Source organism: Microtus oregoni, unplaced genomic scaffold (genome assembly GCF_018167655.1).
Source record: "Microtus oregoni isolate MIOR12 unplaced genomic scaffold, Mior012 000029F_ref0000214, whole genome shotgun sequence".
In the NCBI taxonomy this organism is placed as follows: domain Eukaryota; kingdom Metazoa; phylum Chordata; class Mammalia; order Rodentia; family Cricetidae; genus Microtus; species Microtus oregoni.
The window spans coordinates 11060534-11073194 of NW_024543088.1; the positions used below are offsets into that span (position 1 = coordinate 11060534).

The 12661-nt window shown below is 46.8% G+C and overlaps 1 protein-coding gene across 3 annotated transcripts; it reads right to left on the reverse strand.

The window, feature by feature from the left end:
* Positions 1-6594: 6594 nt before the first annotated feature.
* On the reverse strand, positions 6595-12179 carry Hmgb1 (high mobility group box 1). Of its 3 annotated transcripts, none has more exons than XM_041678229.1 (5): positions 12028-12179; positions 9867-10030; positions 9597-9742; positions 9076-9250; positions 6595-8258 (listed from the first exon to the last, which is right to left on the reverse strand). In XM_041678229.1, the coding sequence occupies exons 2-5, from the start codon at positions 10014-10016 to the stop codon at positions 8082-8084; spliced, it is 648 nt and encodes a 215-aa protein (XP_041534163.1). In that variant the 5' UTR covers positions 10017-10030; positions 12028-12179; the 3' UTR covers positions 6595-8081. The 3 variants fall into 3 exon arrangements, with proteins under 3 accessions (XP_041534163.1, XP_041534164.1, XP_041534165.1); XM_041678230.1 differs by lacking the exon at positions 12028-12179 and adding an exon at positions 11919-11935; XM_041678231.1 differs by lacking the exon at positions 12028-12179 and adding an exon at positions 10547-10563.
* Positions 12180-12661: the final 482 nt, after the last annotated feature.

A 12661-nucleotide genomic window follows, 5' to 3' on the forward strand; every position in this document is an offset into this window, starting at 1 on the left:
AGCCTGATCTACAGAGTGAGTTCCAGGCCAGCTGGGGATACACAGTGAGACCCTGTCTTGAAGAAAAAAAGTTTCTTGATTTCCAACTGCCCTTGTTCTATTTCTGTAAAAACATCATGAAATTTTTACCTGACCAGAGCTTGGTCACCCATCTTTGTTATGCTCCTTGAGAGCTGTCTCCTCAGCTCCTCCAGCGGACTGTCACAGAGGTATTAGGTACAATGCGATTACAGACAGTAATGTCCAGTGGATACTGGGTCAGGGCTCAGTGGGAGGGTGCTTGCCTTGTACGTGCAAAGCCTTGCTTTGCCAGACCCAACATTATAAAAACAGACCGGCCGGCAGACACACAGTGGAGCCCGCGGACAGCATGTAAACATACTACCATTTTTTTGTTTTGTTTTGTTTTTTGTTTTTCAAGACAGGGTTTCTCTGTGGTTTTGGAGCCGTCCTGGAACTAGCTCTTGTAGAACAGGCTGGCCTCGAACTCCCAGAGATCTGCCTGCCTCTGCCTCCCAAGTGCTGGGATTAAAAGCGTGCACCACCACCACCTGGCATACTACCATTTTTTAAAAGAGCATGTACCGATATGCAAGGAAAAACACTCATACATATAAAATAAAGAATAAATACATCTTTTTAAAAGAATGATCAAGGGTGTAGCCCAGTGGTAGATAGAGCACTTTTGTAACAGGAGGAAGGTCCTGCGTTCAAATCTTGACAGAGAAAGTTAAGAGGTTCATTTTATATGTGCCACTTCAGCTATAAAGATACACATATATGCATATATGTATACATACAGTTAGCCTTTCTGACTGGTAGAATTTACTCTTTGTGTGTGTGTGTGTGTGTGTGTGTGTGTGTGTGTGTGTGTATGTGTGAATAAATTTAAATATCAAAGTAAGGACAACTGGGTTTTTTGAAACAGAGTCACTTTTTCTTTCATTTTTGTTTCTTGAGATAGAATTTCTCTGTGTAACAGTCCTGGCTGTCCTGAAACTCACTCTAGACCAGGCTGGCCTCAAACTCTGCCTCCTGAGTGCTGGGACTAGAGGCATGTACCACTCTGCCTGGCAAGCTTTGCAGAAGTTTTTTGTAGTATGGCCATTCTCCCTTCCATAATCTTCTGGAAGGTTCTGCTGCAGCAGCATACCCAAGCGCTTGCTGTACCCACACATCGGGAGGAGAGAGTTCAGGCAGTGAGGGTAAGGAAGAAGCCTAGAGGGGAAGGGACGGGAGGGGGCTTCCATGTTTCATGAACGCGAGACAGGCACCGCTAGGTTGATACTGCAGGAGTTGTCTGTGAGTGTCCACGGGCCACTGTCTACTGTGTAAAATGGTACAGGTTTGGGCTCCAGATACACTCCAGCCTCTTTGCCTCTGACATGCTACGGCCTGAGACTAAGGCTGCGCTGTGCCGTGCCCTGGCGTCGATGGCCTCCAGTGCAGGGATGTTCTTCCCTTTTGTGGAAAGAGGCTATCTAGTCTGCCTCTGAGCTCTCACTGCCTAGACTGTTCCCTTAGCCAAACCTCACGCAGGCGAGTCCATAGGCAGCGCCAGGCCCGGTGGGAAACAGACGGGATGGACGGACAACAGCAGCGACTGCTCTAAGAAACCTCCAGGGCAGCTGCTCTCAAGCGGGGCTCGAGACCCCTTTGGCAAACGTCTAGCTCTAAAAATATTTACGTTACGACTCACAACAGTAGCGACACACTTATGAAGAAGCAATGGAAATGGTTTTATGGTTGGGGTCACCACGATCCGAGGGGCTGTTTTAAAGGGTAGCGGTGTTAGGAAGGTTGAGAGCACTGCTCCAAGGCCTTGCTCTTCCAACCTCTCTGGACACAGTACATAACTAGTCTTTGTGTGCTCTAACTTCATGTTTCGGCTACTTTTAAAAGAGGACATTGAGGCCGGGCGGTGGTGGCGCACGTCTTTAATCTCAGCACTCAGGAGGCAGAGGCGGGTGGATCTCTGTGAGTTTGAGGCCAGCCTGGTCTACAAGAGCTAGTGCCAGGACAGGCTCCAAAGCTACAGAGAAACCCTGTCTCGGAAAAACTAAAAAAAAAAAAGAGGACATTGAGCCAATAAGCTGGCTCAGTGAGTAAAGGTACGTGCTGCAAAGCCAAGGCCAGAGTTCGATCCCCAGGACTCACACCATAAAAAGAGAGAACTGACTCCCACAAAACGACCTCTGATCTGCCTATATGCCATGGAACGCTGGATAGCCCGACCCTATCCTTTTGTTGTTGTTGTTGGTTTTCGAGACAGGGTTTCTCTGTAGCTTTGGAGCCTGTCCTGGAACTTGCTCTGTAGACCAGGCTGTTTTGAACTCACAGAGATCTGCCTACCTCTGCTTCCTGAGTGCTAGGATTAAAGGCGTGTGTGACCGCCTGGCCTGACAAGACCCTATCTTTTAAAAAAAAACAAAACAAAAACCAAACAACAAAATAAAAATTGTTTATTTTTGTAATGGAGTCAAAGAATAACAAGTAAAAAAAAAAATCTCGATTTGTTATAAAGTCCTTGTTAAAATGTTTCTTAGTGTAAGCACACCTTTTGGGGGCAATTAATCGATATCTGCCAAAGTGTTAAATCCAAGCATCCTTTGACTCAGCAATTCTACTTTGAGGCATTTATCCTGAACTTGTACAAATGCCTGAAATACTGTCAGAAACATCAGAAGGTGGCAGACAGTGGGTATCCGCCGTGAAGGAAATGAAGTATTACACTATGGGAGGTCATTTGTATATCTGATTATTTTAATTTTAAAAAAAAAATTCTAGGTGCTGGTGGCACATACCTTTAGTCCCAGCATTTGGGTAGCAGAGGCAGGCAGATCTGAGTTCAAGGCCAGCCTGGTCTACAGACCGAGTTCCAGGACAGCTAGAGTTACACAGAGTGTCTTAGTTAGGGTTTTATTGCTGGATTGCTGGATGGAGATACCAACTTTGGAGCCTGTCCTGGAACTAGCTCTTGTAGACCAGGTTGGCCTCGAATTCACAGAGATCCGCCTGCCTCTGCATCCCAAGTGATGGGATTAAAGGCATGTGCCACCACCTCCCGGCCTCCACGGTTATGAAGAAAACATTTAATTGAGGGGGCTTGCTTACAGTTTCAGAGGTTCAGTCCATCATGGGGAAAGCATGGTTGCATGCAGTGAGACACGGTGCTGGAGAAATAGCTGAATGTCTTACATCATGACTCAGAGGCAGCAGGAAGTAAACTGTCACACTTAAGGAAGCTTGAAGACCTCAAAGCCTGCCTCCACAGTGACATGCTTCAGTTCGTCCTGTGTCACCCAGGTTCCTCCACTAGCCCACCTTACTCCCACAAGGCCACACCTCCTAATACTGTCACCCCCTGAGAAACCCTGTCTCAAAAAACAAAAAAACAAAACAAAACAAAAAAAATTTAAAATTTTATGCATATGAGTGTTTTACCTACATGTAAGTCTGTGTACCACATTCCTGCCTGGTGCCTGTGAAGGCTAGGAGGGCATCAGATCCCCCGGAACTGGAATTACAGTTGTGGGTGGTTCTTACAGATGCTGGGAATATAACACCAGTCCTCTGGAAGAGCAGCCAGTTCTTAATGGCTGAGCCATCCCTCCAGTTCCATTACATATCTAATTATACAACTAAAGAGAAAACCAAGTCAGGGCAGAAACAGTTCAGAATTACCTTTAGCTGCAGTGAGTTCAAAGTCAGCTTGGGCTACACAGGACCCTGTCTCAAACAAACGAATAAACAAAACATAAATGGGCTGAACCAGTCCAGTTGTTACGATTCCTTCACAGTACCCAATTTCAGTTCCCAGCACCCACATAGCAGCTCACAATCACAGGTAATTTCAGCTCCAGATCTGATGTCCTCTTCTGGTTTTGACGGACACTGAGTGTATGTGGTACATACATGCATGCAGGCAAAGCACCCATACACACAAAATGTTTTAAATAGGCATGGTGATGCACACCTTTAATCTCAGCACCGGAAAGGCAGAAGTATGAGGATCTCTGAAGCCAGCCTGGTCGACACAGTGAAACCCTATCTCAAAACAAAAGTGTTTTAAAATAAAAAGAAAGAAGAAAAAAGCTGGTTGTGGTGGCACACACCTTTAATCCCAGCACTTGGGAGGGAAAGGTGGGTGGATCTCTGTGAGTTCAAGGCCAGCCTGGTCTACTGCGCTAGTTCCAGTTGAGGCTGTTACACAGAGAAACCCTGTCTGGAAAAACAAAACACAACAACAACAACAACAACATAATAATAAAAATTTTGAAACGTATTCTATGGCTTTCCGATTTTTCTTTTGGCACTGGAAATAGCACGTATCTATGCACGCACCTTCTGTTATAGTCCCAAGCCCTCCCTGCTGCTCTAGGCCTGGACTCCAGTTCCTGCACACCAAGCCCGCCATCACGGAGGTGGCTACTCCACTGCTGTGCTGCTTTTCCGTTGCTGTTCAGTAAACTCCACTATTCAGGGTCAACTCAGTGACCATGCTGAATGGACGATCTCTCCTTGGCAGTGTTTAAGTGTGGTGCAGTGTTGTGTATGGTTGGCATTCCTGTGCCAGTGCTATCCTGAAACTGCATTACTAGAGCACAGCAACATTCTGCCTCTTTACCCAAGGAAGTAACTTGGCTGAACCCCAGGGAATTTCCCAAAATTGTTAGCACTGCTTTACTTAAGAATATGTAAACGACGCACCTCACTGCTTTGATTACATGGCTATCTGAACTGTTTTGTCTCTTACCACATATTAAGAGGTTTCAAGTATCATAGAAATTGATGTAAACAGGAAAACAAGCTTAAGAAACTTGTTACAGCCCCTTATTTATGAACTTAATTACTGGGCAATGGTTCACTTATGGTTCAGACTAAGCTGTGATGTGTGCAGCTTGCAATAATGCTAATACTGACTTGTGCTTGACCTGGGACAAAATGCTATGAGGTTCTTGTCAGGTATGTTGTCTCAGGCAGACCTAGATTTGGGCTTGGCCACATTCTGCAAGCCAGACTGCTATTTCTTCTGCTGTGTGGTTCAGTACACTCACTATAGCATTCTGAGATACGCTTGATTCCTTAAGTACCAAGGAAACTGTTAAATTGAATGGCTGCGGTCTAAAGAACACTGTCCTCTTCATCACATGCCTTTGGCCCCTGTAGTATAAGCAGCAGTCCCTCTTCCCAAATAAGTTTTTGGGGTGGGAATGGTGGTAGAAGTAGGGAGCTTCTGCGTAGCACTGATAGTCCTGGAACTCTATGTGCAGACCTGGCTGGCCTCAAATTCAAAGATCCTCTGCCTCTGCCTCCCAGTGCTAGCATTAAAGGTATGCTCCACTGTGCCCAGCCCAAATCTCACCCTAAATGGAGCATACTTTCCAGTAGTTGAGAAGCTGAACTGTTTGAGATCAGCCAAATTCTACAACCCAGAAGCTAGGAAGTGAAATTTAGTGTGCCAGTGGTTCTCTTGCACTTATTCTGTGTGCTCGCATGAACATCAAGGCACACACCTGAGGATCAACGACCTGCAGGAGGAGTTATGGGGATCAAATTTAAGATGATCAGTAACAGTGACAAATATCATTTTTAAATCACAGAAAACCCACCATGTGTGGTGAACGCATCAGTAATCCCAGCACTTGGGAAGCAGAGGCAGGATGCAATCTTCTGCTATACAGTGAGCCCCAGGCACACCTGGGCTACAAGACCACTTCTTTAAACACAACTACCAAAACCTGTAAATTTTAGTCTTTAAGTCTAATTGTGTTGTAACCATCTCAAGCTTGAAAGTAATTCCTGTATCTTTCCAAAACTGTTTACAAAGTTTTATACTGTATTATTTAAGTAATCTCCACTCACTTTCATCAGCTTAAAATTTAAGAGCCAAACACACAGTTCCAGGGGATATTGCTTGGACACTGAGCAGAACTCATTCTCAAATTTAAGAGTTTTTTATTCTATTTCCTGATGTTAAGATCTGAAGCTGGTTAAGCAAGGCAAACTGTTCCCATTCTTAACATCTTTAAAAGGGTAGCTGTCACGACACACCCACTAAAGTTACAAAGAAGTTTCCTTGAGGCAGAGTTCGCTTTTAAAAGGATCCTTACTAACAACAGATGTCCACAATGGTGGCTCTAAAGCAACAGCACACTCCCATCTAAGTCAGTTACTTGTTCCTAAGTTGGTCATCAAGATCTCTACAGCCTGCTCCAGTCCACACCTTGGGTTAGAGAACGGATGTGTGATCTTTGAAACCAACCCCACTTTTCAGCAACTTTAAACTAATCTTAACTCAGTATTTTGAAAGATTACACTCATTTTTTATCCATATATATGGGATGTTTGACATAAACCTGTTTTTTCCAGTCCTTTAGCCTATTTATCATTTTAAACTTATTGAGTGCAGGTAAGTGGTGAGAACCTGCCGAAAGCTGGTTCCCTTTCCTGTGTCTGACGGCAAGCGCTTTACCCACTGCCATCTTGGCACCAGCCTGTGTTTCTAATGAAAAAAAGCCTAACTACTAGGCACTGTCATAAACAATGTGACAAAAAGCTTAAAGTTTTTAAGTGAAAGTCATTTAACTAATATTTAAAACCTCTGCAATTATTAGTTTATTAGTATCATCCAGGACTCATGTTCAGTATTCCTCCTCAAATTACATTAACAAACGCAAATGTAAAGAACCCAAGTAAAAATTATATAACAAACAGCACTCCATCACAAAAGCGCGTAAAATTACAAGAACGCTATTTTAAAACACTGGCACTTTAAGAGAATGATAATCTCAAAAAACCACAAAATTGCCGAATTGTTCCCTAAACTGCTAAGCAGATTAAACATGACTAATGAGTTTGGGTTTTATAAAGAAATACCAAATGGATTGGACAACTGGTACTAATACGCAGTTTATGGTCTTTTGTCTCCGATTTAATAAAGGGATAAATCACAATATAGGAAAATATACCCTTACTTTAATTTTAAATGTGGCATAATTTTAAGAAAAGCTGGCTCAACTAATTAAAAATACTTTTAAACAGTCAAGTTTCCTGAGCAATCCTGTATTTAGATAGATGGGCAAAGGCATTATAGCCAGTTTTCATCATAGCCTTCACTAGGGCTAATGTCAACAGAGTCTTATATGGCAGTCTTGTATTTTAAGCTCACGCTTTTGGGGATACATTCTCAGGTCTTTAATAGGGGAACTGCAGAATGTAACTGCCATTACATAGTAATGGAAGCTAAGAAGAGTCCTCATGTAAGGATTAGAACATACTTTTCTATTCGTCCTTCAAGGACAGACTTTCAGACTGTTTGATCCTAATAATCCTACGGTGTAATAGAACTGATCACTCTCAGCTTTGCACGTGGGTTATGTACTATCTCTTAACTGACTGATCACAATTTTGGAATTAACTATGGACGAAAATGTTACCCCCATCACAATATGCAGGGTGTGTAAATAAAAGCTCTTCTTCCAGCTAACTATATGAAAAGAAACACTGCAATAATTCGTGTGACCCAAAATGGGCAAAAGCAAAAGACTAGCTTCCCCTTGAGAAGAGAATTTTCAGACCTATGAAAAGGACAACAATACTAATAAAAAAAATTGTATTTACTTAGAAGCATTCAGAATGTCAACAAAACAGCTGCAATTTTTTTTGCAATTACAGAGTGGTATTCAGTTAACAGAACAACAATTATCTTCGTATAAGCTGCATCAGAGACAACTGAAGATGAAAAAAAAAAAAAAAACGAACAAAAAAAAAAACTACCGTCCCCATATATAACTAATTTGTGCTGTGCACCAACAAGAACCTGCTTTAAATTTCCATGCCAATTTACAACCCCCAGACTGTACCAGGCAAGGTTAGTGGCTATTGAAAATACCACTAGGACAGGGCTATCTAAAGACACATTCGGTAGTGTGTTAACTATACAAAAAAAGACACTGTACAGTTTAAAAACAAATCTTACACAGCCTTACATTTCAATTTTTTTCTTTAAAAGGAGTGAGTTGTGTACAGGGGGGTTAAATGCTTTATAGACAAGAAAAAAAAACTGCGCTAGAACCAACTTATTCATCATCATCATCTTCTTCCTCATCTTCATCTTCCTCTTCTTCCTCCTCCTCTTCATCCTCTTCGTCTTCCTCATCATCTTCCTCTTCCTTCTTTTTCTTGCTCTTTTCCGCCTTGACCACCCCCTTTTTCGCTGCATCGGGTTTTCCTTTAGCTCTGTAAGCAGCAATATCCTTCCGAAACAAAACGAGAAAACAGAAGACAAAATAAATAACGAAACATGACAAAACCTCAGTCTCTAAAAACCACAAGTAGGCCCACGGCACCTTCCCAAATAATTAAAAATAAACAATTAGCAAGCCACAAGTCACGAGGTGGCAGCCTACTATTTGTATTGTTGTGTCTCACTCGCACCTCATGGTAATTCCAGTTTATGAGAACTAGAAGACCGATCAAAGGGTAATACTGCCACCTTCTGAACACAAAACAGCATTCCACAGGTCCAGTCAGACCCTAATTCATAGTAGACAACGGGGGTGTGTGATAGGATGTAACTCTGCAGTTACATTAACATCCAGAAGTGGATTATTTTCAGAATAACTTAAAAAAAAATAGTTTTAAGTTTTTAAGCATTTCAATTTAGGCATAAAAATCACAACCTTTCTTCATCCTATTTATAATTACTTTGGCAGTCTTGAAATCTAACTACCTTTTTTAAAAATTCAAAGTGAACATAACATACTTGTGTATAGACTACAGTCATTTACAGTTACTTTGCATAACCTATTTTTATACTGTATGCCTACCTACCCATTTAAAAATCTTCCTCTCCAAAATTAACTACCAAATTTCTCCCAAAAGTTGGAGATAGTAAGAAGTAAAATTAAAACATCTTAAACATATAGCATCAGCTCAAGTTACATTATATGCAATTTTAACAATGTATTGGTCCTTCCTGTTTGAAAAATGGATCTGCAAACAGGAAATTAAGACAAGTTATCAAGTACAATCACCCAACATCTGGCATTCCTTTTCATTCTTGCTCTTTACCTTTTCGTACTTCTCCTTCAGCTTGGCAGCCTTCTTTTCATAGGGCTGCTTGTCATCTGCAGCAGTGTTGTTCCACATCTCTCCCAGTTTCTTTGCAACATCACCAATGGATAAGCCAGGGTGTTCTCCTTTGATTTTGGGGCGATACTCAGAACAGAACAAGAAGAAGGCCGAACTAAAACCAGAAATTAAATTTTAGGATTTTAAAACCAAACGCTGTCAAATTTTTACTGTTTTGCAATATAAGCACTTACTACTCTCATGTTCTGATGAATTAGTTAAGTAATTTCTAATGATAAAAAAGGGACAAAAAAAAAATCACAGTAAGTGGTATCCTGTGCAAAGGAGTCAAGTATTTTAATTCAGATGCCCTGGCTAATATTTTTATCCAGAATGAGTTACAATTTTGACAACTTAAGTACATAACCTGAGCCATTCTCAGCCAAGAAACCAAACAGCGGACACTCAAGGTGGGTAATTTATACCTACCATGAAACTCCTCAAAATAAAGCTGTACTTACGGAGGCCTCTTGGGTGCATTGGGGTCCTTGAACTTCTTTTTGGTCTCCCCTTTGGGGGGGATGTAGGTTTTCATTTCTCTTTCATAACGAGCCTTGTCAGCCTTGGCCATGTCTTCAAATTTCCCCTTTTCTTTAGCAGACATGGTCTAGAAAAGTTAATTGTAAGCTTAACACATAAATATTTAATAGTCACACACTATGACCACAGGCAGCAGCAGTCCTCCGTCCTAATTTGAAAGAACTGGCTGTCAGTGTCTAAATCCTTCTTACCTTCCACCTTTCTGAGCACTTCTTGGAGAACTCTGAGAAGTTGACAGAAGCATCCGGGTGCTTCTTCTTGTGTTCCTCCCGGCAGGTTTGCACAAAGAATGCATACGAGGACATTTTGCCTCTCGGCTTCTTAGGATCTCCTTTGCCCATGTTTAGTTGATTTTCTAAAAGAAAGCATTTGGTGTTAGTAACGACATTATGAAATTGACAAGCTGCAAACTACTCGGGGTGGCAAGACAAACCAAAGTTGGTGTTATTTAACCCAGCGGTGACGACAATCTCCCATGAAAAGCAGACAGAGCATTGCAAACGCTAACCAATTCCTAGAAGTGGCTAAGCCACAGAATGAAAAGACAGGACACAGGGAAAAAAAACACAAACAAAACGGTCCCCAAGTCTGATCACAACGTGTGGGCAGATACTCAAGCATTCGCTATCTGTGTCAGAATGACTGCCCAACCGGTTATCAAAACCATTTTTAAAACTAAAAAAAAAAAAAAAAATTTTAAGCCAACAAAACCCAAACGTCTCAAAAAGAAAACGCACCCTGTCCATGAGTGAATTCTGCAGCGTCCAAGGAACGGTCTGTAGACCTTAGAGAATTACAGGCCTAGCAAAGCCCAAGGGGGGCAAAAACCCAAACCACAACAATAAGAGCCCCTCGCGCAGGCCAAGTTTACCCCGCTCTCAGAACACCCCGGATTCGCATCAAACTTTGCTCGGGAGGGCGGAGACGGCGCTCGGACGGGGCCGGGAGAGGCCGCCGTTTCCTATCGCTTTGGCCCCGAGATGCGTTTCTGCTCTGACTAAACACGTCCGGTCTGAAGTTTCTCCGAGTAAACAAGGATGAGGGACAAAAGCCACTCCTGCCGCCACCCCCCTCTCGCTGCCACGGGGGTGTCTGGGTTGCTTGGCTTTTTTTTTTGGTGTTTTTTTTTTTCAAAACCGAGCCCGTGGAAAGTTGGGGAGCCCCGGCGCGCGCGGGAGGCCTCCCCCTCCCTCGGAACTTGGCCCGAGGCTGAGGGCCGCCACGTGCGCCCGGAAGGCCGCAGGCTCGCGCCGCCGCCCCCATTTTGTCGGCCGCGGCGCAGGGAGAAGCCCCGCTCGAAATGGGGGCTGGCTCCGCCCGCGGCCGCCAGGGCCGGCGCACGGAATGGCCGCTGCGCGTCTTCCCCGCCTGCGCCGCCGCCGCCGCGAGGGCGAGCGCGAATATGGCTCCTTCCCTTTGTGTGCGCGCGCGTGTATGTGTGTGTCTGTGTGTGTGCGTGTGTGTGTGAGGAGACTGAGGCGCGCGGCGGGCGGGGCGCTGGCGCACTCGCCATGGCGGCGGGGGAGGGGCGGGGGCGCGCGGCTCCCCTCCCCCCCGCGGCCCCCGCGCCGTCTCCCTCCGCGCGCCCCGCCGCCCCCGCACGGAGAACGCGGGGCTGTGAGGAGCGAGAGAGAGGGGAGAGAGCGAGCGAGAAGAGGGGGGGAGAATAAAAAAAAAGTTGCCTCAGAACTGCTGCGCCCAGCTTCCCCCGCCCGCACGCCCGCCTTGTTTTCTCTCCAGCCAGCAGCGCCGGGCCGAGTCAGCCATGTTCCAGCAAGCGCAGCGGCGCCGCTTCCCCCCCTGCCGCCCGCTCGCCCGCCGCCGCGCCCGGCCCGAGCCGCCCCGCACGGCTGCCCCCGGCCCACCCGCGCCGCCCTCGTCCTCGCCCGCAGCGGCGCCCCGCCCGCCGCCCCGCGTTCCCCGCCGCGGCCGCCCATGCAGCCGGGAAGCGCCGCCGCTGCCCGCTCCGCGCACGCCGCCCGCCTGCCTGCCCGGAACGTTCGGCCCCGGGGGCCGCGAACACGTTTTTTTTTTTTAAAAAAAATATTTTACAAAAAAATCTGAAACAAAAAAAAATTTAAAAAAAAATTTTTTTTTTGCGCCAGTGAAGCACGGACGCCACCACGGGTGGGAAGTGGCGGCCGCCTGAGGCCCGCGGGAAGGCTCGGCGCGGGGCAGCGTTCGCGGCGCCCGGCGGAGCCTCGCTCCGTGCGCAGTTCCCCCCACGGTCCCCCCTCATTTGCCTTTGTGTGGAGCCTGACCCGCCGGCTCCGGGCCGCGGGGATCCAGCCGCCGTGCGGGCGACGAGGCTGCCCGAGGCGCTCTCGCCGCCGCTCGCCGTCCCGCACTCACCGTCCGCGAGGCACAGAGTCGCCCAGTGCCCGTCCGGCTCTCGCTTGCCCCGGCGCTGTCTCTATGGAGCTCAATGTACTGCAATGGCTGTGAGAGCGGGAGCCAGACGCAGCCTCCTCACTCTCTCCGATCTGTAACATTACTCTCCAGCCAGCGCGCCTCCTATTGGCTACCGCCAACTCACGGGGCTCGCTCATTGGCCCGTTCCCTCCCATTGTCCTGACCAGAGCCCGCGCGCCATTGGTCGGCTCCTGGGACACGTCACCGAGGATTGAAACAGCGCGCAAATCTGAACGTGTGTGTGTGCGCCGGCCGAGAGGCTGAGGCGGGAGAGGCAGCGGCAGCGGCAGCAGCTGCTACGGGAAAGCCGAGCTCTATGGTGTCTGTGTGCCTGCGTCGGCCCCGAGCCGGCCCCACGCCCGAGCCGCGGCGCGCGCGCCCAAGGCCTGGCTTCGCCGCAGCGACCGCTGCGTCCTCGGGCCCGGGCGGCTCCCGCAGGCCCCCCCCCCCCCTCCCGCTCCCCGCTCCCGCCCCGAGCCGTTGAGGCGCGCGGCCCTGGCCGGCGGAAGCCTCCCCGAGTGGGGCGACCCGGACGTGGGGGGCTCTGCGAGCCTGGGGACGGCCGTGCTGCCGC

What these genes read in the sequence shown, in the direction of transcription:
- Hmgb1 (XM_041678229.1), bottom strand. Translation starts at nt 10,016, where the DNA reads ATGGGCAAAGGAGATCCTAAGAAGCCGAGAGGCAAAATGTCCTCGTAT. An exon ending in AGTGCTCAGAAAGGTGGAAG is followed by an intron (nt 9,743 to 9,866) that starts GTAAGAAGGATT and finishes TAACTTTTCTAG; the next exon opens with ACCATGTCTGCTAAAGAAAA. An exon ending in TGAAGGAGAAGTACGAAAAG is followed by an intron (nt 8,259 to 9,075) that starts GTAAAGAGCAAG and finishes TTGTTTCGGAAG; the next exon opens with GATATTGCTGCTTACAGAGC.